The sequence below is a fragment of the Amblyomma americanum genome, chromosome 10, assembly GCF_052857255.1.
Source record: "Amblyomma americanum isolate KBUSLIRL-KWMA chromosome 10, ASM5285725v1, whole genome shotgun sequence".
Lineage (NCBI taxonomy): Eukaryota > Metazoa > Arthropoda > Arachnida > Ixodida > Ixodidae > Amblyomma > Amblyomma americanum.
The window spans coordinates 14,971,041-14,997,858 of record NC_135506.1 but is presented as its reverse complement, the minus strand read 5'-3'; the positions used below and the strand labels follow the sequence as shown (position 1 = coordinate 14,997,858).

General features: G+C 47.7%; 1 protein-coding gene across 1 annotated transcript in view; it reads right to left on the bottom strand.

The window, feature by feature from the left end:
- LOC144107682 (adenosylhomocysteinase-like 1) overlaps positions 1-26,818 on the bottom strand; it is an 86,861-nt gene that overhangs the window by 46,945 nt on the left and 13,098 nt on the right. The window contains exon 2 of the mRNA XM_077640801.1: positions 17,634-17,697. Within this exon, the coding sequence (XP_077496927.1) occupies positions 17,634-17,697 (64 nt within the window). The remainder of the gene's footprint in view (positions 1-17,633; positions 17,698-26,818) is intronic.

Below are 26,818 nucleotides of genomic sequence, written 5' to 3'. Positions count from 1 at the left end.
GGAGAAAAGGAACAGCGCTCGGGAGGGTCTAAAGGAGGAAAGGTGAGGGGGAGAGAAAACGACGACGGCGCTGCACAGAGAAGGAAGAGAAAAGAGGGAGAGAGGGGGGAGAAGTCTGCCGGGGGACGCCCAGCGGCGGTGGCTTATAGTTCTATTATTTTCATAATTCTACCCTTCTGCTCTTGATCGGCCAGTATACACGGACGGATCCGTTCTCCGTAGACCCTTCCCCACCCTTTCTGCCCTCAGGCCCGCCTCGGCGAAGAGAGAGAGACCCCCCCCCCCCCCCCCCCCCGCCTCCTAACGTACCAGTGTTCGGAGGCAGCCCGTTCTCCTTGACCCGGTTCGATTTGGGGCGCATAGGGGTGCGCGCAAGGGAGACACGGTTCCAGCGTTGCACCACACCGTACGCGTACAACGCCGGGATTCGAGGCCGCCGCGAAAAGTCGCCGGGATCGTACGCGGGTCACGAAACCGACGACGCCTCAAAGCCGTGCACGGGGGCGAGGCGCGCCAAAACGAAGGCGTACAAAACACTGCCGCTGCGCAAAGCTGAGAAAAAGAAAAGACGTACAAAACAATACACAACGGAACAGCCGGGCAGAGGCTTAGGGCGGCGAGGCCTAGGCCCATACCGACTGCGCAAACAGACCCCTTAGGAATTCACAGGGCGATGCGCGGATCAAAGCCTTTAGACGTGTCTGGTCAGTCTCTCCTAAGCTGTAAGCCTAAGCGTACACTGTATCTCCGCCTTCGTGTTTCGCGAATTTAGGGAGTTTTAGAATAGGAAGGCCCCATCGATTAGGGGAGATAGGGAAATGCAGACTAATAAGTACCCTCGGGTTATCGTTCTGCATATACACACTGCCGCATCGTTATTTCCTTATCTCTATAAACGATAAAACTCGCTTGGTATCGGAGTTATGCCATCGAGAAAATTAGATAGGCCATGAAAGTGACTTTTCTTCCAGGAAGCTTTATTGCATGACAGCTTAGCGATGCAGTCGAAAAATGACGAGGCGGTCTGCCATGTTTCCCATGTATAGACACAGTAAAGCACTACTGCTATGCCAGGTTTCAAAAAATACAGATTAGGCCACTTCCGTGAAAGATATACTATTACTGCCGACAGTATATCAGGCCACGGGTTACTGGCCGAAAAATGACTGTGCTTTTTTTTCGTACTCGGGGTTTACATGACACCGAAAAAAGTCGCGTTAAGTAGGCTGTCGGGCCGAAAACCTGTTATCGGGCTCGTGTATACGCTGGGGGGTCGAGCTAAGTGATCGTCGAGTCGAGCTGGGCCAGCCTGACTGCAGGGGTTGGGTTGACTCGGCCCGGCCCGGTTGGAAGGAGCATGTATACGCTGCTACAGACGCTGCCGCATCGGCTTATCGCCTCCTCCACTGCCTTCTCTCTGGTCTGGCGGCGCTGCGCAAGCCTGAGCGCTCCTCCTCCTCCTCTTCCAGCATCCGCGCGTGGTTTGCGTGTTCAACGCTAGGGGTAGCGGTGATCTCTGCCCGACAGAAAACCGGTTCTTATAAACGCGGTCGCGTCGGGCTGGTCAGCCCGACATCTGGCGCGCCCTGAATCGACCCGCCGCTGTCGGACTCATGTAAACAAGGCTATAGTGGCTAAAGCACATTAGACCATCCTCCCTAATTGTTCGTCAGTTGCGAAAAATTTTCGGGACACTGTAAAGATAGCCGAAATCGACGCAAAGGTGATCTCGAAGCAATGGGAAAGGACTGCGCTCTGGCAGAGAGAGTACAAATCCCTGACACGCACCTGCTTTACAGTAAATGAAAGATCCAATATTAGCACTGCAAAGGATGCTGGCGGTTTGATTTCATTGGTTAAGATATGCGAGTTTAGCGTATTTTGTTCGTGTTCCAGTGTTCGTACGGTGTCTCGGCTTTGTTTGCATTACATTTATTCCTCTACATAACGAGGATCGCGCTATAACCTTTTGGCACTGTCCAACCAACTTGCCCACGCTTTTCGCACCATTTCGTCCACACTTGATTCAATGTCATTAGAGGCTATTCGTTTTCTTTTCTGGTCGTTTTTACGCTAAAGCTCCTTTTAGTCCACTGAGTTAATTCATACGATATAATCACAGCCTACATATGTCCAGCTTTCCCGAACAAAATTTTTGAAAATTGGAAAATTGTAAGACACTGTTATGGAAATAATGAAGGAAATGGTCCATTATCCTGACATGGAGCAAAATCTTTCTTTTTAAGTATTTTCATCGATAGCATCGAACAGTTATAAGACTACCATAGAAAAAGCAATGAAGAACGCTTTTGACGATAGTAAAAACGTGAATAGAAAAAAAAAAGAAGACTGCCCACCGGTCATCTGCGGATATATTGATTGCTATAGTGAAATCTTATGTGAAAAAAAAATTGCGTTCATAAACGGTTGCCCGCTCAAAAATCCTTTTGCCCAGAATTGCTGGCTATGCGTCAGAGATAATCTCAAGGCCCTCTTGAAACTCGCAACAGACACCGACATCATCGGTAACACTAATCCCTTTTCCCCACACCCCTTAATTCCCTCAAGCAAGCCGCGCGACCCCTTCTCTTACATAACGCATTAATCACGCAATAGAGCAACCAGCCCCGGTGCAGCAGAGAGGGTCGCACGAACAAACAGGACCTACTGGGAAAATCACGATGCTCGGAGTAGGTTTACATCATTTGGATAAATTAAGCGGTGAACGTAGGAAGGACTCGGGAAAGAGGAACAAAGGAGAACGCGAGGAAGGCGGCGTCACGAGTCCCTAGGAAATATGAGAGCGCCGTCGCAGTGCTACGACCACCGAGAATAACGAGGCAGCCGGAGTAAGAAAAATTAACCTACGTGAAAAAGGCGAGTGGTGCGAGTCACTTCCTTTTTTCCATTTCTCTCCCTTATTCCCTATTTTCTTTTCGTTACCCTCGTGAAAAATCACGCTCGCTCTCCGCGCGGGCTCCCACTTTTCGGATCCGCGTCTTTGAAGCAGCTGGGCGAAGGAAACAAAGCCAAACGGCACGCGGGAATGAAATAGGGAATACCACGCAATGGGGAGAAGAGGAACTGGGTCCGAGAGTCTGAATGCAAGAAAAGGAGTGGGGGAGAGCTAAGGGGGGCCCTCCAAAGCAAACGACTCGCACAGTCGGCAGATGAAAAAAATGCGAGCTGCTTTCACATGTTTTCCTTCTGCCATTCAGGAGCGCTCGTTAGCTGCGGCTTTCAATTCCTCGCTCGCGCCCCTAACGATACACGCGCGCGTGGCTTTGGCTTTGCTTCTTGCTTCCGTCTCTCAAGTGAAAAGCGCAGCCGGAAAAAAGAAAAAAAGGCTAGATGGACATACATTGTAGAGATACAAAAAGGGAAGAATAGGGAGAATAACTATAAAAATGGAGCGTCGGGGTCATGCCGTGAAATATGAAGGCGGGCGAACGAACCGGGCGCGCAGGCGACCTTGTGTGTCGGCATACGGTCTTTGACAGAAAAGTAAAAGCGAAAAGATCAGGAGCTAGAGAACAGCGCAGGAAAGAAAGAGAAAGAGCGTAGAAAACTGACCGGAAAAAGGCAGAAGGCCACGGACACTGCAGTGCGAGAGGGAACGGTTTAGCCTATGCTAAGGCAGGTTGCAAGAGCAGACCCAGAAGCACACGGCAAACTCGTAAACGCGATAACTGGTCCGAAGGGGAAATAAAGGATTAGAGGGATGTAAAGCTGCAGGCCTCACAAGCATGCAGTTCCGCTTATTGCTGCAGCTCCGGGTATTGTGAATGCTCTGAAACAAGCGGTGATGTACCACAAGACGCCATTGAGAAGCAAAAAAAACACAATAACAATATTATTACTCATACCCTCAGATAGCAGGTATCAAACGGCACCTATGCTTCTGAACCAGTGTGAACGTAAACACTGACTACCGCCTGTAGCGCCACCGGGCTAAATAAAGCCTCCAATCGCGAATGACTGCGGCACAACAGGCAGCAACAACTATGTCTCAAACGCCGCATTTTTTACCTGGCTTCCCCCTCAGGCCATCAGGTCATTGAGCTTGTTCATCACTGTCATTGTTTACCACAACCTTGTTTTATTTTTATTTTCGTCACACGCGTAAACATGGCAGGACGTTAGGCTACGGGCAAGGGCCGCATACCGGATTCATTGCCTAGCTTCTCTCGGCGTAGCCCAGAGAGCTGACGCACGGCACGTGCGCCTTCGACAGGGCGCGGAGGCTCACGCCAATAAGTGCCTGAAGGTGGCGCGGAAAAGTACTGAGTACTACCCAAAACTTCTTGCTCTTCTCGCTAGGCAATGTGTTATGGCGCTGCAATCGGCACCGCAAAATTCAAGGCAAGTTCCCCTATGGGAACTTGCGCTGAAGTGTGGGTATCTAATCGCGCAGAATGTGTTCTCGCATTTGCAGTGGCCCAAGCGGCTGACAAAAGCAGTTTTGAGTCACCGAATGGAAGAATTTCAGTGCCACCTTGGCAGCGCAGGTGCGTAACCATGGTCCGCGCCATACGAAATACAAAGGAAGTCTAAACACTCCGACCTGCCACGCGAACTTGCGCACTTCCCATAACGGCAACGAAGCAACGGAGAAAGGAAAGGCGCTCTCCGAAGTCGTTAGTTTCCACGGCGCCAGGGGGAGCTACTATAAAGCACAGTTGCAGGAGGCCACGACGTTGCAAAGCCCTCGCCGCGTTATATACTTTAACGAGATCGAGCAACTATAAGGCGAGAGGCTCCTCGGCTACAGCAGCACACGCCGAGCGTTTTGACAAAGCACTGGCGCGAACGGAGAGGCGGCGAACCATATTTCACACTGAGCCTCGTCGCCGGAACCGCGCAATCTCTGGGCGAGATACGCGCCAGCAGGGAGTGTAGGAGAGTGTAGGGAACCGCACAGAGAGAAGTGGGGAGGAAGGGAGGGGAAACGGGTTCGCGGCGCCACAACTCTCCTCCAGGGGGCAGCGCCACAACACGAGCAGAACGTCAGGGATGAAAACGGGAGACGTAGGGAAGCGCGGACGAGAAGCAGAAAGGGGCGAATGGGGAAGAGAGGATAACGGGGAGGAAGAACGTCACGACAGATGGGCTTAGACACGGAGCTCAGCTTCCTTTCCCTCTCCTTACACAGACATACGCGCGTAAAATGAGAGAGGGGGAGATTATTTTCTCGGACATGGAGCGAGATTCGACCGGGTCATGGCGCATTATGAAGGAGGAGAAACAGGGAAAAAAGGAGGCAGCCGAAAAGAAGCAGGCCGGGCGGGAGTTGAGGAACGGGGAAAAGGGAGGGAATGGCGGACGATGTCAGCTGCCTGGGGGAAGAAACGAGTGCTGCCGTCGCTTCAGCGGCCCAAATGACTCCCCTCTACACAGCGCTCGTCGATTTCTGCGCCGCTCTTTGCTCGTCTTCCAAAATTGGGGTCCCGAATGCGCCGGCGGTAGACGATTCGAGCTCTCTGCTCTCCGACGCCGCTGCTCAGCCAGGGCGATAGTAGGGACCCACGAGCAGAACTTTCGCGCGGTGCGTAGAAGTACCGTGATCTCCGTATTGCAGTCCGCGGACTATACGTGCTTAAATATTGATTTTACGCTTTCGCAGCTGCGAATTATGCAATGCTTTTCCTTTTAAAATCGTAGATTATCGCAAACCATGCGCGAACAATTACAACTATTCCAGAATGTGAGGGCGGTTGTTTCGCACCAGCGACAGGAAGGTAAGTCACGACAGGAGAGACAAGCTCGCGATTCCTCGGAAAGGGAGAACGTTCACTGCGCTCTGCCGTTATTTGAATCAACGCAGTTGACGTTTTGATTCGGGTGACCCCTACGGACAGCACAACAGGCGAGGACTATAGTCAGGAAGCTACGGTAGCCTGCGCAGAACGGAAGGCGAAGAGTGAGGGAGAGTGCTGAGATACAAAAATAATCAGGGGAAAGACGCATCAAGGAGGTCGATGCGTGCGGTGCGCCCATGATGGTGTCTAGCGACGTTCTTATCTCAGTCCGAAGACAATGAGAGGAGGAAAAAGGAGGTACTGCGTAATCTTCCTTAGTAGGGATACAAATAAAGGTTTCGATGCGTAGGGCAAGGAATGAATAACGGCAGGAAAGCAGTACCGAAAGGGGAAAAAAGATGGGGAGTTTCAGTACACAAGGAGGGTGGCGAACGAAGGTATACTCTAGGGAAGGGAAGAGGGACGAGACGAGGCCTCGACCTGCGCAAGGAGGGAGGAAATGAACTAAAAGGGAAGGACGAGCGAAATGGAAAAAAAGAGGAAGACCGACTCGTCTGCGTTTAAAAATGGCGAGATACACATCGGCCAGGAACACTGCGATCAACGAAAGACGCGAGATGACGGCATTGCTAAGACCACTCAATTTTTGAGGCTGAAACGAAGGTCACTCCGTGAGGAAGTGCTAAAAATGCAAAAGCAAAAAACAATAAAGGGAGGCGACGTGGCAATGAGCGCCGTGATTAATAGCCCGCGAACGAGCGCCTATTACCTTCGCCAAGAAGGTTAGGAAGTAAACTAGAAGACGAATCGGTCCTACTTGAACACTTTATTTGAAGGTCACTAGCGACAAAAATGGGAAGGCAATAAATGATGGGGAAAAGCAGGAGAAAGGCTGTAGGGGAGAAACGGGTAATTATCGTATGAAGAAGAAACGCGACTGCATAACATAACGGGTACCAGCTCAATAGAAGCGACCACGAGGAAATAAATGGGGAAAGTGGACAGGGAAGAAAGCTTTGTAGGGAGTCTCCAGGGAAATAGTAGGGAGAGCGGGTGAGGAAAAGAGAGTACAGGGAGATGCGTAAGAATATTTTAATGACATAAAAATGGAACAAGGGGGACATGGCAAGAAGGGAAGAACGCTGAGGCATAGGGAGTAGAGGAGACTGCGAATTAAAGACAGACAACGGCAGGTATGTAAAGGAATACGCTTTGAATAAGGAATGGGGAGTAGTAAGACAGAGCCGGAAGGGGGAGAGAGAGAGAAGAACGACATAGAGGGAATCTAGGGAGTACTATACACGAACACAATAGAGAGAAGGGAGGGATGGAAAGGGATAACCTTCGAAGCAAGCGTGGGGAAGGGATATGGAGCAGAAACAAGGAGGGCATGAAAGGGCGGATGGCAAGGCGAGACGGCTTCGGGGAGAGCGTATAGGGGAGAAAAAGGAGCAGCGCCCATAGGCGGCGAGCCAAGCGAGAGCCCCCTCCGTCGCTCATCGTCAATCATAGTTTGCTCCGGGCGTAAAAACGTGGTGCCGACAGCCGCCAACAGAGGGCGCCTGGACGGCCGTGATAGCCGCGGCCGATGGCCCCGGCTCCCCAAACGTGGAGTATGGGGAAATAGGGGAGAGGGTGCCAGCGAGGGAGCCGGCATTTCGTGTACACACGATATAGAGCCCCGCCGTGTTTCCCAACAAAACAATGCCTCCTTGCCTGCTGCCTTTTTCTTGCGCGGTCTATGTCGTCCTGGGCGGTATTGCAGTTATTGCTCCCCACCGAAGCCGCTCTTAACGCCGCCTAGACATTGAGAACCACTGCACGTCCTTACTGTGACCTCCCCCCCCCCCCCCCTTATATACTTTATCGCATCCACGACATCCAACGACATTCGTCATGGTTCATGACGCTCTGTAATTGGAGTTAACGCGGTAGTCGAACGCTGGCGTTTCACGCCAATATCGTATAGCCCCGCGACTCTCCTGCAAGCCTTTTGCCGAAAGAATATATTGTTGCCCTACAACAGTTGAAACAACTATAGATACACGGTGCGCCGGTTATTTGCAGGTACGTGCACAGCCGCTTTGGGATCTTCGAAGGATTTGCGGAAGGCTCATGCCTGACAAAGGCGCGGCTCTACGTTGCACAATGTCTGCGTGCGAAGTATTGCACAATGTGCTATATGCTACTACGCACGGCGCATGCAGTGTTTCGACATGGTTCAAGTAAAAAAAAAAAGGGGGGGGGGGGCTCGAAGCAAGACTGGCAGCTACGACAAAACACTCCGCCATCAGGCAAGCTCAATAAGGCGAACTGATTTCATTTCGTTCTCCTAAGGTTCTTGTCTCTGGATTTCACAATTCATTCAGCAATACAGAGAAGGAAACAACTGCAGTCTGTAAAAAAAATAAAATAAGGGAGCAGTTTCGAGCGATTTCAGTGTTCTGGGAGCGCTAATATATGAATATCCCCTCAAAACAAAAGGCGCACATATACGGACAACCATCGTTACCGACACATGTCATATCGTTTTGCATTTAGAGCAAATGCTTTGCCGCGTGCGTAACATGCCCGCACAAGGCGATTCTTTTCTAGGACTCTATCGCTGCACGACCAATTCGGGAGCAAAAATAGCCTACAAGCAACGGAAACTGCAAACGCATGTATAGCTTACCTGGAAAAAAGGAACTAGCGCCATATGTAGGTCGCCAGTAATCATGGATATTAATGGGGGTATTGTAATCCTGATTATTTCTTTATCGAAAAATTAAGAGAGTCCCGAGAGGTTCTACGTGAACGCGGTGACTATCATGGCCGACTCCTCCTCATCGCTGCAAGATGCGACCTATAAATTGCTCGCTCACACCAACTACTTCAGAGGGCCAAAGAAAATAAATGGGTTGTACCAAGCGTTACAAATTCCCGCGGTGATTTTGAGTGCGCGGCGCCACTCGACCCACGGTGGCAGCCGTTCAAACTATAAATGTTTGTCCGGATTTCCTGCGCTTAATACAGCCATTATGCTTTTCACACCAGGAGTTCTCAAGGGCAAGGCCTTGTGTAGTTGTCCAACGCAAGTTCGAATTATTCAATCATCACTGCGACTGCATAATGGGTGAACGCGAGAATGCGCTCGTAGTTACATAAACACCTAGGGGTCGACATTAACTCCATGTCGCCCAAGCGCTCACTGTAAGTGGAGTGAAAGACCCCCGATCTACACGTGCGAGCTCGCGTTCCTCAAGAACCTTATCTATTGTGAGAAAACTAGCGGGTTCAAACCCACAACTTCGCCCAGGGTTCGCTGAGCATTAAACGCGTTTTTGGCGGATCTTCCATTAACTCTATACGGCAGAGATTTCATATATGGAAAAAGCTTCTCCCACAAGAGTTGGGGCCATTATCCGGCATACCTCTGCTTCGCTCTACATAAAGCTTGCCAAATAGAAACTATCTAATTCCACTTAGCCGAGGCCGATCATTACGGGGCTGAATGAAAATTGAAAAATATATATAGAAAAGAAACAAAAACTCATCGCTAATGCGTGAACGCGTTACAAAGACCACTGCACTTGCTAATTTGACTTCGATGCGCATGCTTGGCTGAACAAAGTGAAAACGAGACCACCAAGACAGCAGAGAGTAGCAAAACGGGTTACGAAGAGGTACGCGAAAGTATTAGCGATGCGCGATGTAAAGTGCAGAAGTTAAGAAAAGAAAAAAGAAAAACTGAGGAATTCGCCAAGATTTAGGGTGAAGAAAACAAAAGCACAACGCCCAACGAAGAGGAAATGAAGCGAGTGGGGAAAACTGCGGCCTGTATACATCCGCGCTGTGTTCCCGCAGCCTCATTAGGCTAATACGCTGGGCGGCGTGTCGTGAAAGTTAGGCGAGGTTTCTACTGGGTGCAACCACCCGTTGCTGCGATGGCGCACGCATGCATGCCTTAGGGGTTTTTTTTTTTTTTTTTGGCGACGGCTGTGAGTCGATCTTACGCAGGATCCTTCCCCGGGCTAATATATCGGGTGTATTTCCAGAGTTGGCGGACGCCAGAAAAGCGGTGAATCATCTTAACTAGTAAGATACTTAACTAATTACCAATAATTAACTTTTTAACTATTAGAGTTAGGCGTCTACTTGCAATTAGAGATTTGTAGCCGGCCGTTGGTAATCGCCATATCAGTTTTTGGAATTTCGAAAAAGCGATTACCCTCGCCGCTGTGGCTGGACAAAATTTGGTTTCTTCGACTAGTTACGTGCACTGGAGGGGTTGCGTTGCCTGCATGCTTTCGGAAGCGCATGTATTTTCGCGCGATGCAGCCAAATTTTGTGGCTGATTATTTATAAACTTATTGATTTATTTATTCACCGAATGATTGACTGATATATCATTTTACCGTTTGATTTACTGATTTTTCGATTTATCCATAATCACGAGTAATAATTATTTAATGTATTTCTTCATTCTATAATTAATTAACAATTAGTGAAACCAACACTAGACTCATAGTGGAGGGCCCTTTGAACTAATTTGGACCCCTCGAACTCGGAAGCCGGGCGCCATAGCTAATGAGCGACTGCGGCCAATCAGTGCATATAAAGAATAAGGCCACAAGGGAACGGCGGTCATAGCATGAAGATGGAAAAGGTAGAAAAAAGAAGATAGAAAACCTAAATCTCTGCAGGACACAATACAGGAGACACAATACAGAATGCCCCTAAAGTGGTCTTCCGCGTTATCAATTTGACGCGACCGAACAACCACAGACATCACAAAAATTTCGCCGTGTACTAAGTCAAAGCCGCTCCTACGTAGCCGCTTTTTCAGCGCTATCTTTCTCCGCCATTTGTATTGTGGAGACTAAAAAAATGCACCAACACTAAAAAGGTTAGTTAAAAAAGAAAAAAGTTAACGCGCATCAAACGTTCAAGTAACGTCGTTACTGCGAACGGTATCTGGACAGTCGAGGTATAAAAAGTGCGGATACTCGAGTTCCCACTTACGCCCGATACCTGGCCCGAAACTTCGAAATGTCAGTTCAATCTCGCGGTGCAGTGTTGCTTGCTCTTTGTTCTAGCGAACCAATCCTCGAATCGAGAACTTCTTGCTGCCTTCGAGTAAGACAACAGAAATAAATAAATAAACGACGTAAAAAAATTGGCAGTGGCTTAACTTGGCTAGCCGCGGAATTCATCTAAAAGCAAGCACGCTTGCTAAGCGTCTGAGGCTCGTCCATTACAGCTCCGCCACACGCTCGCGACAGCCGTTCTATTTATATAGACACACACGATCACGTGGCTATGACGTGTATCACATGGTCTTACGACACTCCCAACGGATGTCATATCACGTGGCTTCACATCACCCATCGGATGTTCTTAAGGTGAAAGGTCAACCCGAAGGTCACCCAATGTCAAAGTTCAAATAAAGGTCATGGGTCAAGGTCAGCGGTCAAGGGTTCGACACCATAACTGTACCACATACGGTCATACACGGCTCTCCTTGGTTGGGCTGAAGGTCGTTCAAGGTCGTTGTGCTGCCTACCCGAAGAATGCTTTACGTAGCGTAGTGAAGTTTCTCGCTTCAAAAGGACGCGCACCAGCACAACGAAGCTGCCACACCAACTGCAATCGAACAAGCATCCCAGCCTGATTTCGTCGCACACAGAGGACGACAAGAATATCAAAACGTAAAGTAAAATAAAAAAGACAGATATTTAAGGACCGAAAAAAGACTATGCACGGAAGAAAAGTAAAATTTGGCCCGCTTTCACAGCACTGCACAGTTTACAACTGAACGAGTCCAGCAGTAAGGAAAAAAAATCCACTAACGGCACTATCAAGACAAAATGCAGCAAGTTAAAAAGCACAGAAGAATCCGCGGCCGTGCAGCGCAGATTTCCTGCACCCCGCAGCTGGCCGCCGATCAAGTTGATAGAGGCCGGCGCTCGACTCGAGGCTTCAGATAGGATTATACGTTTCTCGGGTGTCGCGGAGCCAGGGCCGCCTTGGCCTTATAAATACCAGGCCCGAAAACAGCCAAGCCGAAACACGGGTTTCCGGAAATTTCTCTGCCTTTTCGTTTCATTTTTTTTTTTATGGCAGCAGCGCAGACGCCTGAGGCTTGTCTGCGGTTGATGGCAATTTTTTTCTTTTTTTCACTCCGCGTTGGTAACAATTTTTCAAGCACCGTACGCGCCAGGTACAGGAGGCACTCGGCTTGGCTTGTTAAGGACAAGCTACCAGGACGTCAAAGAATGATACGATTTCTTGTACGGCTGTTCTTTTTCCAACTGTAATGGTTTAAAAAGTTAAAAAGTGCAAAAACGTGGAATTAAATTCAGCGAACGGTAAAGGGCGTTGTTTTTGTTTTTGTTTTTTGTCCCTCTACCTTGTCTGTTCAACACGTGTCAGTGTGTATGTTTTATGTACGGTTATCGCACCAACGGATGGGCTTATGGCTTGTCGGTTTAAAATCGGTTTTCACTGATCTTTTTTAGTTTATATTTCCAAGACTTTGACATGAAGGTACACAAAAGGTAGACAGGGCACTCCATGTGGCTTGTTAAGGCCAGATTTCCAGAACAAAGAAAGCAAAAATCCAACTTCCATTCTTCACTTTAACGTTTTTTTTTCTCTCTCTCTCAAAAGCAGGCCAGAGAAACGCACGCTTTAAAACGGAAACTTATGGCCACCTGGCACCGTCTTCTTTCATGTCACTATCTTTTCTTGTCCTTCTTCCTATATACACTACATGTATGGGCGACAAGACAAGCTCTCGCAAACTGCGTCATCAGTGACGTCAGAAATTTCTAGTAGCCTACATTTCACTCGCTGCTTGTTGCTTATTCAACATCGCCTATTCATGGCGTGTCATTTTTTTTCTTCCTTTTTAGTTCCCCGCGTTCGCGAAAGCATCAACAAGAGAAAGATCAAAAGACAGGGTCCTCGTTAAAACAGTGCACTCGGGCGAATAAGCGCGTCGTCTTGGTCACCGAGCTGCGTCGGGAAACATAAGTTAACAAATCCCCGGAATAGATCAGCGCGAATGCATCCGGTCACGAAAGAACGGTGAGATAGTGTTTCAAGGAACTGAATGCAATCTTACAGCAAAAGGTCGCCATGCCTTCAAGACAATAAAAAGGCGATTATGCCGGGACGCCAGAAAGCGTTGAAAGAAACGAAGTCGTCTGACTCTTCTCCTAGACGGACCTCGGCGCCCTAGTTTAAACATCGAATAGTGATTAATCTTACTGTAACCAAACACAACGCGCCCACCAAAATGCACAGTCCAATGTAAATTTGAAGGTAATCACTTCAGGCTTAACCTACCGGGAATAAATTGCTCTAGCACGGTATATTTTCGCAAGACGGCTGCAACGAATACATGAGTTTAGCCCTTACAGAAATCTTTTAGACTGTCCGTAGACTTCTGTCTATAAAGTCTATAGACTCTCTATGACAAACCCTATAGAAGAGTCAATACGCAAAACAAATCCTATAGACAGTCTATAGACAATCTATAGATTCGTGGCCATACACTTTTAGTAGACTTTGACAGCCTATAAACTATGAACAGACAAAAATAAACATCTACATTAAGGCAATATAGTCTATAAGAACTCTACAGACTCTCTATAGACCCTTTTTCTAAGAGACGTGACCACATGACTCTTCTATCCTGCACCGTCAAGTTTGTTGCGGACTAAGCGACCGTCACAGTCGCAAAATTTTCTTTGTTCGTTTCAGCCGCAAAGACCGCGATTACCATCAAATCGCGCTAGACAATACACTCAGACTCAATGCGCATCAAAGGCCGCAGCGCCATACAAAGAGGTTGCCTATATCAGAAAGCCCGAGGGCTGTTTCTCCGTCGAGCTTTCTTTTATTCACTTTACGGAGGAAACAGTCGGTTGACTTCATCCCCTTCTGAAAACCGGCGTCTTCGTCGCAGTTGCTTCGCACGCCCGAGTGGTTATTATCCTAGAGCTACGCACCCGACACGACACGACACGACACGCCATACAAGAGGGCGCCTGGTTAAGAAGCCCACCAGACCGCGGCGAGCGACTGCGCGTAACCACCCGAATCAACCCGCTCATACCATTGCGTTCGCATGCAAAGCGACGCGGGAGTTTCGTACAGCCGCCCAGTGCGACAGGACGGAAAATTAACTGTTCCTCACAGGGAGTGTTGTTAGCCGACGGGTCGTACTGCCGCGACGTATACAAGCTGCGCAATCTCGGTGAAGCGCATATGTGTATGCGCCGACACGGAGGAAGAAGGCGGCAGAAAACTTTGTGGAAAACACTGTATACAATCGGGTGGGGTATTTTCTGAAGACGCGCCGCTACCCGATATTCCCTCCGTGCGTTCCTCGAACAGACGGGCTTGGCGTCCCGTCTGTTCTCCGCCAGGTAGTTACACGCAGTGACCGAACGCTCCGCGAGTTCTACCTTGGACAATTAACAACTGGACGCCCCACATTCAGTCGTGGTCAACATAGTGCTGTGCGCGTGTGTTTTTATTGCACCATCATGAACTAATCACGCGCGCAACCTGTACATATTTATTATTGTGTAAATAGTTTTTGTGTATAGTGCCTCTCCCCCCTATCCTCTCTTCCCGTCCCCTCACCTCTTTCATTTCATTTCTCCATTCTGCCTGCTATCCTTTATTTCCGCTGCCCCAGCTCAGGTGCTTCAGTATCGATGGCAGATGCCGGGGCTAGCAAAAATCTTTTCCTTCCTTTTTATCATTATTTTAATAAACAACTTACTACTACTGAGATACACAGTGTTTTGTACGACGTCACAACCAAAGACGCGACGGCATTCTTATTCAACCCTGTGATGATGCACTCTTTTAAGCAGTCAGCGGTACGCGAAGAACGCGGCCGCTAAGCGCATTCGGATTTCGTTTATTTGCATGGAACGCCTCCCCAGCTATTCTGCCCTCATAGCTATAACATAATAATAATAATAATAATAATAATAATAATAATAATAATAATAATAATAATAATAATAATAATAATAATAATAATAATAATTGGTTTTTGGTGGAAAGGAAATGGCGCAGTATCTGTCTCATATATCGTTGGACACCTGAACCGCGCCGTAAGGGAAGGGATAAAGGAGGGAGTGAAAGAAGAGAGGAACAAATAGGTCCGTAGTGGAGGGCTCCGGAATAATTTCGACCACCTGGGGATCTTTAACCTGCACTGACATCGCACAGCACACGGGCGCCTTAGCGTTTTTCCTCCATAAAGACGCAGCCGCCGCGGTGGGGTTCGAGCCCGGGAACTCCGGATCAGTAGTCGAGCGCCCTAACCACTGAGCCACCGCGGCGGGGCTATAGCTATAACATAAAACGCATTTTTCATTAAAACAGGGATCGGGGATAACGAAGCACGACTGCCAGTCACTATAGTTAGCTTTCAGACTTGGTGATTCTGAGCTCGAAAAACTCCTTTTTCTCCCCATTTCAGGAGCGCCTTGATGAAACTCTGCAATACGTCAGCGTGATGTTCTGGAGCACACCGAGGACTTGTGGATAATGATTCGCGAACCGTCTTCTTTCGTAACAGCCGCCTGTAATTGGCTGGTTAGCTATCTATGCTGGGCTATTTTCTCGCTGGTGGGTGAAACTGGCCGTTCATGTAGCACTCTTACGAAACATAGGCTTCGCGAATCTCAGCGGGTTCGTAAAAGTACGCTTACGTAAGAGCGTTCCGGGTCCGCCTTCGCTCTAGCACCGATCAGAGATGATAAGCATTCGATGAGCCATTGTCGGTTCGTCGAGGTCATTACCCAGAGCCGATCACTCGACATGATAGGTCAATGCTGGAAATAAGTAATAGCCCAATGTTGGTCGATCAAAGATACGGCAATGGTGGTCGGATGATATGATAGCTGCGGTAGAATAATATGACCGTCCAACGCTGGTCGGCCGACACGATACCCCAATGTTTTTCGGGCATTGTGAAGAAACTTGTTCCAATAATCGCCGATATAGATATCATGACTACTACGAAGTACGCCTTCCAAGCTCATAACATTGTCCGCTTTGATCTTTTGTATAATTTTAAGTTATTGCAAAAAAATGTATTTTTCCACGGCATCTATCGTCAGTTTGTACTTCACCTTAGCATATTTAGACACGCGTGGTGCTAACATACATACAAAAAGTACGAGCTCATGGAACATACACCGCTTTCGCACCGACTATAAATTACAAATGTTGTCTTATAATCTGCCCCATGTTTTAAACACTTATCAACTTACAACGGGATATACAACAGCTGAGCTGCGGAAATATCTTGTTCAAATACCATTCTATGCCTCCACTTGTTGATTGTTGAAAGTTTTGCTTGAGTGTTAATGTTTTCAATGTTTTTTTTAACATATGTATGGCCATTTTAGTGTTCTAGCTTAAAATGTTCTTTCTTTTTTAACATTATTCGAGTCAGCGTATATATCTGTCGAGTGTTTTTCTTGAAATATTATACTTCTGTATGTGTGACGAGCTTAGGAAATTTCTTGTACCGTTCGTGTGCTACTACTGCTTGTAGGGGTTTCCTGGACCCAGTCAAGCTGCCCATGCAGCTTTTAGCCAGGAAACCCTCCAGTTGAAACTGGAAGTAAACTTACCTGTATCTTATCTGTATCTCTTCTAGTTATATAAAAACCTCCAATTCATGAACGTCACGTAAGAACTTGAGAAAATGAAGGACCACGATTTTCAAAAAAAAGCAACAGTGAATAGATAAACAAAACACGCTAAACGCATTAAAGTGAGAAATGTACGAACGCGAGAATCAGACTATCGACACAGAAGCAAGGATAAAGCTCTAATAGCACCGTTTTCTTATTTGTTGTCTGATTTTAGCAGTCCCCCATGTCTTCCTTAAACTACAGGCCGACTATCCAGACTGTATGGGTCGGTCATGCGTATTGAAAACAACCAATGTGCAATTCACACTGTACACCGTTACCCCGTACAAAAGAACGTAAGGAAAACAGGAAAAAAAAAAGACCGAGAGATGGTAGCGTCCAATAATACGATATGTCCATTGGTCAAACGTGTCACGGAAATCCCTAAACCAGAATCCTCCAAATCCTGAAATTCGATATGCCCGTTGCCCTAATGTGTTTAGCGGAAACCCAACCCGAATCCCTAAATTTGATGTGCCCGTCGGCCAAACGTGCCGGGGGGAATTCCTAAATTCGGTGTGCCCATTGGTACAGTGGTTCAAGAGAATCCCTAAACCGAATTCCTAAACACCTAAATTCGATACTCCCAGTGTCGAATACGTTCAAGAAAATCCCTAAACCCAAACCCCTAAATTAGATTTGCCCGTCGGTCAAACGCACGAGAGAAAATTCATAAATTCGATGTGCCCATTGGTACAGCGGTTCAAGAGAATCCCTAAACCGAATTCCCATACCCCTAAATTCGATACTCCCGGTGTCGAATATGTTCAAGGAGATCCCTAAACACGAATCCCTAAATTTGATTTGCCCGTCGGTCAAACGCGCGAATGAAAATTCATAAATTCGATGTGCCCATTGCTACAGTGGTTCAAGAGGATCCCTAGACGGAATTCCCATACCACTAAATTCGACACGCCCACTGTTCGAATGTGTTCAAGAGGATCGTTAAACCCGATTCCCTAAATTTGATTTGCCCGTCGGTCAAACGCACGAAAGAAAATTCATAAATTCGATGTGCCCATTGGTACAGTGGTTCAAGAGAATCCCTAAACCGAATCCCTAAATTCGATACGCCCACCGGTCGAATGTGTTCAAAGGGATCACTAGGCACGAATCCCCAAATCCGTATGTTCGATACATGTCTAATCCATGCACTCACACTCATCGTCGGTGAGCAGCACGTCCTGCAGCACGGCATACTTCCCGTCGTCCCTCCGCAGCCACTGCAGCCGCCGAACAACACATGCGCAGAGGTGGACGCCACCAGAGGGCAGTTGTCGGTCACATATGACGACACGCATCGGTGCTACTGACGTCATAGACCCAGGTGTTTTTATTTTTTTCCGCACACCATAAAACGAGCCCTGAAAAACCCTTCGAACATTAGGAGTGAATCAAAGTTCGTTCATGTGACCCAACGCGAAAATTTGGCCAGTCTTCGTCACTTAATAGTGTTACGAGCAAAATTACATAATGTAACACGAAGATTCCGCGCCAGTACCACCGCGTAAAGTGGCGCGCGGAACTATTTCACCAGAAAGTTGACTTCCCTACTTCAGCAATTAATTAACCTTGTGACGTCACAACTTACCCGTCGGCGGTTGGCCAACGCTTGTGACGTCCGAAGCGCACAAGACGAAATGACATAACAGAAAGGCAAGTCTCAAAAATGGGAGAGCAAGTGAGCGGAAGAAAGTGCTCGCACGGTTCAAAAACGTCCAATCTTGTGACGGTGCACCTTAGTAATGACGTCATCTTCGAACTAGGCTGAACTCCCATGCTAAGGAGGAAAGCTAGGCGAGCAAGAGACATGCCGTTGTGACTGTGGGCACGATACCCTCTACGAAAAGAAGAGATCTAGGCGTGACGCTTTAAATGAAAAGCGCTCCACAATCTGCGATTAACGAATGACCTAATACGAAGGGTGTTTCAGGGTCCCCATCTAAACTGAACCAACGTGACGAGTGACACTGCGCGATAACCATGTCCGCAGGCCGCGTTGTGCACTTTGAGCCGTATCACAGTAATACGTTGGGCGTTAACTGCAGGCGTCTTTATCGGGGTATTTGTGGCAGTCCGGGAGGTATGGCGAAAAACAGTTCAGAGACAAAGCTTGAGGCACTGAAGCTGTACGGAGGACGGGACACAGTGAATGCAACACCAGACAAAGGGTACGTGTGACAGCACAAATAAATGGACAGACAAGCGAACGAAACCAAGCTGCATTGAGATGGAATATAATTAATTTCCCGTCATAGATGCACGCTAACATGAATGGCGAAAAACAATAGCAGACGCTAATTTTTGTTCGTAGACTTCGATGGAACGCCAGCAGCCTAATAAGCGCATCTTATCTTGTGCCAGATGGAAAGCCTTCGAAATTAGAAAAAAAAAAACCACACCGTTAGTTTTAATCCAAAAATACTTTTTTTTTTATTATCGGCGCACACAACTCCGGCTACGGAGAAGTACGTAAATTTGAAAAAGCGGATTTCAGCTCGCGCCCATAAAAGATGACTAATTAGCTGCGTTTTTCTAAAGCCTTCCAACAAAAATCTCTGATTTATGTTGATGCTGTAAAGGTGATCGCAGTTATTGTCCGGTGCGTGCAAATTTTTACTACTATTTCTAACCACTAACTTTTACACTGATTGGCATTGTTAATTTCGTTAGCCGCGGAGCATGCGTAAAAAAACGCTCATCGCCAAAGTCGTCATTTGAGACCCGTAATTAGGAGCCCTAAACCGTGCAGTTCGACGCAGGGATGGCCTACGATCAGAAGACCATCGCACATAATAGTCAAATTTATCATCTGCTTGTTTCTTCCTTGGACGGCCAGTAGACAGACCGTTATCGGACGCGTATCTACATGACGTGATTACGAAGATCGTTAGCGCGTCGTCGCGTCTAGACCACTTCGACGCAGATGCTCGCAATGAGCTTCGGTGAGCAATTAGGGCGATTTCAAACCGAGACTATGCAAATTCCGAAGAACGCGCTCATAATGGGAGTAACAGATTGTGGATTTGAAGTCTCGAGAATAACATTTAGATTTCCTTCCTCGCCAGTCGTTTTTGGCACCTGCCCTTATGCCCCCGTATCGCAGAGTATTTTTATTCTGTGCATCTAGGCTAGTTTGTTATCTTTCTTTGCAACATAGAACTTTTGCAATCATAACCCTCCAAAGAAACAGTGCAAATGCAAAAGCTGGATAGCGTACTTAAACTGGCTAGCTCTTTGGAAGGCTATACGCGGGCCGTAATTAAAACCCAATCCTTTTCTAGGACCGTTCATTTACTACCTTGCTAATTGGTCAGCGAATGACGTTTTCTGGCTATCAGCACTGACGTCACAACTGGCAGTAAGCAATGTTAAACGTTATACGGACAAAAAGAACGAATCGAGATAATAATTAATAGCATTCAAAAAACACGGTTTGTGATGATCCCAGAAACTGCTACTCCCTGTACACTGCTCTACTGCAAGCTGATTTGCATCATATACTACTACTCTATTTTGCGTACATGTGTTTGCTCTGACTTGCGTTTGTTTTTTCTCCTTAGTTTTATTTATATATCCGCTTGTATCCAGTCGTAGCAGTGCAGTTAACGTTTACCGCAAGTAAAGAACTACGTTACCATTCTTCAGTTGTTTATACAAACGCTCTGCCAATGCACGATCGGAGCAGCTAGCCATGCATTTGAATATCACTAACTGTGCAGCCCTGGTTCGTTAATGAGGGCCTCGAAGGACCTATACACCAGCTGCCGGCCGACGCTCATTAGACTTCTCCATTCAGAGTCTCCGATATCGATTCCCAACCGTCGCTAGACGCGCAGAATGCATATATCTCTTTCGGTGCGGAACGAGGCGTAGACGCACTGTGCCGGGGCTCCGCGAGCAGTGGCCAGCCATTCGGCACCGAGTGCCACAGTTCAGCGTTTCCTCGCAACTACCATGAAACGCCTGGCTGCATACGCGCCCCCACTCGGCGGATCGAAGCCCACATCACGCCGCAACTTAGCAGGGCGAGGCGAAGGCTATTTAAAGCTAAGGCGAAGGCGCGCGAGGCTATATGCGTTGCCCTGCTGAAAAATTAGGTACCATGAGCTCCGTTATGCATCCATCGCAAGGCTCGTTGAAATGCGATTGTGTGCGTGTGAATGCGATTATTCTCAGCATGTGCCTTCCACGTTCCCGCTTGATTCAGTGCGTGGCTTTGAAAAGGAGAATCGTTTATTGTTATGCTAATGTGATGATGGTTTCGGGCGACGGTTTCGGTGACTGCTGGCTTCCTCCCTTCCTTCATTTGATTGACTGATTGGTTGGTTGGTTGGTTGACTGATTGATTGGATTGCAGTTGCGTAAATGCGAGATTGTGTATTTGGGTTCATTAGTTAACAGGACATTTTATGGCGGGGGGTCCTTTTCAGGCAGTGAAGACGCCCTTTTAACCCTTACGCCTTCTGTACCAATCCTTGGTGGGATAATAAAAAAATTCGAGGAGACACGCTCCGCCTTAAGTGTATGACGCGATAGCGTAATGGGTTGATCCCATACATGAAGAAGGACGCTCTCTACTTGAACATTCATAGATCCCTGGGAGCTCTCACCCCACTCCTGGCGCAGTGTTGCAGCGTTTAAGCGATGCACCACTGCCCTGCGATGGCAGGTGCTGCCACCGGTGGGCCTGTGCGGCCTAGGTTACTCTTTCTGAGCGGCCAATCACTACTTTGACTGCCACCTGCCAAGGTGGGCGGTTTGCTCACAATCCCGTTGGTAGGTTGCGATGAAGCCGCAATGTCACGTGGCCTAGGTGGCCCACCTGCCCGCTAGGTTGCTTCGCTGGGGATTTTTTTTTGTGTGGATTTTACACTCACGGTCAACGACACCGGATTTTCTGCGACACGAGCTACTTAACACTGTCGCGTTAAGATCTTAAATAGCGTTAATATCTTACAGCTCAGCTGAAACACCAAGAAAATATTGGTGCTGCGGATACGAAAGCAACCAATAAATGCTCAGAAGACAGAAAAAACAACGATAAAAAAATCTCTTAAAACATTCGCATATTATGAGAGATTCCATACGCGCACGCAAACGATATAATCGTCATGTACAGGTATGCATACGAGCTAAGAAAAGAAAGCAAGGTAAAGGCGAGATAACGCGTCCTTGGCAGAAGGAGCGGACAGGCCGGCAGACAAGCCCCGAAAGGGAGTCCGCTCCAATTATCTCCCTGCCAGCATCGCATCCGGGCCCAATCGATGCGTGGCCGCATATTTATATAAGGCAAGAGCTCTCGTGACAGCGGGCAGACCTGTCTTCTCCTTTGATGCCGAGATAAAGCCCACTCGCACAATGCCCGGCACACCACGGATTTCGTAAAGAAAAAAAAAGAAGAATATGCATCTACATAGCAGGCAACTAACAATAGAGTAAGGAGGGAGGAAATAAATGGCGTTGCGAGCGCGATTTGCCGGCATCTGTCTCGAGTGTTGTGGCGTCGTCCAGGCGCGTACATATATCAAAACTTTTTTCTTTTCCAGGAACTGCTGTGATAAAACACACCCGGTGTGTCCCGGTCTGGAAACGCGAGATGGCACGCTCCATGCACAGCGAAACCTCCGCGATAAGGCGCTTCATTTCGCCAAAAGAAACCAACGCCATATGGGAGGAAGATAGTAATGTAAAAAAAACGCACTGTCAGCACGGATGCATGTGCACATCGGTGATAATAATAATAATAATTGGTTTTTTGGGGGAAGGAAATGGCGCAGTATCTGTCGCATATATCATTGGACACCTGAACCGCGCCATAAGGGAAGGGGAAAGGAGGGAGTGGAAGAAGAAAGGAAGAATTAGAGGTGCCGTAGTGGAGGGCTCCGGGATAATTTCCACCACCAGGGGATCTTTAACGTGCACTGACATCGCACAGCACACGGGCGCCTTAGCGTTTTTCCTCCATAAAAACGCAGCCGCCGCGGTCGGGTTCGAACCCGGGAACTCCGGATCAGTAGTCGAGCACCCTAACCACTGAGCCACCGCGGCGGGTGTGCACATCGGTGTTTAATTAATTAACGAAAGGAAGCGTCCTTCTAGGTTTCCCGCAGACTTTGGGGTTTTCAATCACCCTCAACATCGAGTATATACGTGCTGGCACATTAGGATCTTATTCGGAGGAGAAGGTCGCAGGAAGCGTTTCCGGGTGGCAATTGAAAGGCGTGCTCTCTGTGTACTAAATACTGCCCCGCGCAGCCTACACAGTTCAGCACGTTCAATTTCTTGGCTGCGCCTTCTCAAAAGGAAGCACCAATTCCTTGGCTGCGCCTGCTCAAAAGGAAGCACGTCCAACATTCTCGGAAAAAAGATACTGAAAATAGAGAAATTGTAAGATACTCTTATGGAAACACTGAAGGTAATCGTCCATAATTCTGATATGTAGCAAAATCTTTCTTTTAATGCGTTCACATGGATCGCATGGAACAGTTAAGACCAGAGGTGGGCAACCTCATGAGGTCGACCTCAATCTCACGTCGTGATGTGAGGTTGAGGCGAGGTCGGCGCCGGCTCGAAATTTTGTGAGTGAGGTCAGCAAATGAGACCTCAACCTTACGCGTGAGTTTGAGGTTGAGTGAGGTCGTCATTCAGTGAGGTCAAAATTTTGAGGTCGAGACTTTTTGCAGTTGCCACGTCTTACTCCGACGAGTGCCGCTTCCGGAGCGGAGTTGCAGGGCACCGCCGCAATGTTCATGCAGTGATGAAGCTTGGTGTTCGGTTTCCCCTGTTTAGACAACCGGATGCCACAGTTCCCTCTTAGCTTCCGGTGCTGCACCGTAATGTCCGTTCAGTCCGAGCCTACAGGAAGACGCACCCCTCTGGTCTTCCCGGAAGGAGTGTTACTGTCACAGCACACCCTCATCCTCCCCCCTTTCCCCGCTGGCGTAGCACCCGTAGCTGCCTGCCGGTCGGCTCAAACTACTGGGAGCGTGCAAAGCACGTAACTCGCGTTGACCCGCGGTAGCTTTGTTTGATGCCGCAAACAAATTACTTCAGTCCAACAAGCACGCAATAAATTCGACGCAGCGCTGATGGCCCCTAGCAAGACTGCTTCGTTGCTCGTTGTCGGCGCTGACGTCATGGCTCTTGCCTTGCAGTCGAGTAAAGGCATCCTGCTGTAATTTACACGGTGACTTAACAGAAATTGGAGCAGTCGGCACAGGCGAGAGAATGTGATTCAGGTAGTTCCTAACAAGGACACATGCTGATTCGATGAAAAGAGAACGAAGCCAGAACAAACCTGTATAGCGACATCGAAGCTTTTGATCGCTGTTTTCTCCTTTCGAATCTCACACTACTTCTGTATATTCCCGTTCCGTAATGCAAGCAGATGCGAATATAATTTCACTTTTTTATCCTTCCGGATAACTTCTCGTTTGTATCCGGTTCCTTGTTCCTTTCGGAAATTCGCTTATTATTCCGAAACACCGCAACACGAGGCGAACGCACCAGCATAGCGGTGTTGCAGCAGCGAAAAAAATGCCAAACTAAAATGAATGTATATATTGATGTGTTAGCTGATTCCTTTTCCTTCTTTTAATGAAGATGTGGAATTGGAACTGATTACATGCTCGCGCTGTGCTACTGAGTCGCTTTTTCAAACCTTCTAATATGACGTTTAATGGGGCACACTGTTGTTCGCTTCTGTTTTTATTGTGCGATTTTGCTTTGTATGTTTCTACGCATTCCTTTCTTTTTCTTTTCTCGTATGGGATCAGTTCGGTTGGCGGAGCTGCCTTGCAGACGACGAGGCACTAAACGTTATCCTTCCTTTAACTGTTTTGCCGAGACCCATCGTTCACCTTAAACGGCTTCGCAGAATGCTCGCGCGGTGCTCGTGGGTAAAAAAAGTGTCGAGGACTCTAACGTACCATTGATTAAATTAGTTTTGAAGGAAAACAAGCGACTGACATCAAGCAGCTTGTCTCAGGCTGGTTGACGAAATGGGGCCCAGAATTCTGTTGAGGCGTATGAGCAATTAGGCGTTTTTTTTTTCCGGGTTGGTTTTATTTTTCCGTTGCATGATATTTTCAGTATGTCCAACATGAGAACTGGCGCCTTTACCTGCTGGACAATCCGAATGTCATTAATGTGAATCGGGTTGTGAGCACTCTTTGTAATGCGTCATGCACGCATGTGTAGTAATGTGGGATCCATATGTCTCTTGAAATGAGGGTGGATGGGGGCCTGGTATGACGAGAAATTACATCGTGGTCACGCGAGTGTGATGTCGTATTACAGCCTCGTCACGTGACTAGGTTTGATGGCACATTACACTGCTGTCACGTGACCTGGTATGACATCAACCTCACACGATGCAATCTCTAATTATACTAATTAGTCTCAGCGCTAACTAATTATATTAATTAGCATTAACTAACTACGTGACGTCATCATCTTCGTCGCGTGACTCGTCGGTTCGTGACTTCGCATGGCGCCGTTTCTCGCGGACACTTTTTTGCGGATATGACCTTGAAAGTGAGCCATCTAATGCTTTCGCATTAATAAAAGAAAGCGCTCGCTTCTACACAGACATAAATACAACGTGCCTCTGTTGGTGTGCTACAGTCGTCGGAGCTTGTTAATTGTTTTCAAAGGCAACATACAGAGGACTGAAAAGAGCATTCTCGCTATGCCGGATAGAGCTACAAAATCGAAATATACTAATATGCGTCTGCATAACCGTCGCATTGGAAAGTACACCGACGAGTATCATGAATACCTCCCCCCTCCTCCCAATTTCTGGTAGATGGTGTATAAGGGCTGTGTTTGTCAATTGCCGGTTCGTGCGCGAATGAGCGAGAGGCTTCCAATACGAACAAGTATACACGAAGCAGGTTGCCGAGTATTGACACACATGAAGTACTCATCGACGTTTTGGTGGTAACCGCGTATGGGACACCCCTGCCCGCAGGGCATATACTCTCTGGGTTCATTCCAGATTATAAGCTTCTCGTATTGCGTGCACATCAATAGTGGCTGTACACACCTTATTAAATAATACCATCATCATTTTGGCTTTCCTGTCTCAGATTCTCAGAATTGTTTTTAACAGAAAAACTTCTTAATAGGTTTTTGTTTTGTTTTTCGTTTGTTTTCTGAGGTCGAGCAGCCGACCTCAACCTCACAATTTGAGGTTGAGGTGAGCTTGAGTGAAGTCAGCAGTGGCCTCAGGAAAAGTGAGTTGAGGGCGTCTAAGAATACCTCAATCTCAACTGATGAGGTTGAGGTTGAGTGAGGTCGGCAAATTGTTTTTGAGGTTGAGGTGAGGTCCAGATTTTTGAGGTCAAATGCCCACCTCTGGTTAAGACTGCCACAGAAAATTAATGGGAAACGCTTTTGGCAGTATCAAAAACGTTAATAGAAAAAAAGATACAAGACTGCCATAGGGTGATCTGCAGATATATTGAATGTTATAGCGAAAACTTACATTATGTGAAAAAATTGCGTTCATAAACGGTTCTACCGCTCAAAAATGCCTTTGTCCATAATTCTTGGATATGATGAGAAGCAATTGAAGTTGGCTTGTAGAGAGAAGGTAGCGCGTTCTAATCACGAACTCCAAGAAGTCGGGCAAGAAAAAAAAACAGAAAAAAGCGCGATGCGTGCCCGCGACGCGCATTAGGCCTTCATCGGTGTAACGCAAACACTGCAAGCAAAACCTGCACCCGATTGCTTCCGCGAATTGAACGGCAGTGCCCATCTATCGATCCCGCGCCGCATTGGTCAAGGCGGAGACAAGATCGCCACGCTTCGACGCAAATCGAAACGACCCGTTCGTGTTCCGGAAATCCGTTCCCCGAATATGGGATTTCCGCAAGTGCTACAGCGGTCGAAAGCACTTAGGCGGAAGCTGGGCCATCAGCGGATGTAGCTCGTACTTTCTTTTTCGCGAACAGGAGAAAATCGACCGGTCGAACGTCGAATTAAGCGGAAGAAGGAATTAGCTGGAACCTAGTTTCCCATCCCGAGGACACATAAACAACTGGAACAACGAAATCCAAACAAACAAATAAACAAAAAAGAAACTCGGCTAGCTTGTCGACCTATTTATCTAAGAACGCAAGCGCCCCTGTTCAGCTGCCCAGCCGTTTCGTAATCGATTGTTTCGTAATGACCACAACGACGTGCTCCTATTGATGACCGAGGGCTTTCTCGCGTAGAACTATACACAGCGTTGGGTAACTTCGCGCCAGACCGTAGCCCTAATTTTCTATTCTGTTCGCTCTTCTCTGCTTGGGAGTATATATAAGCGAGAGCTATATATAGCAAGGAGGCGGTTGT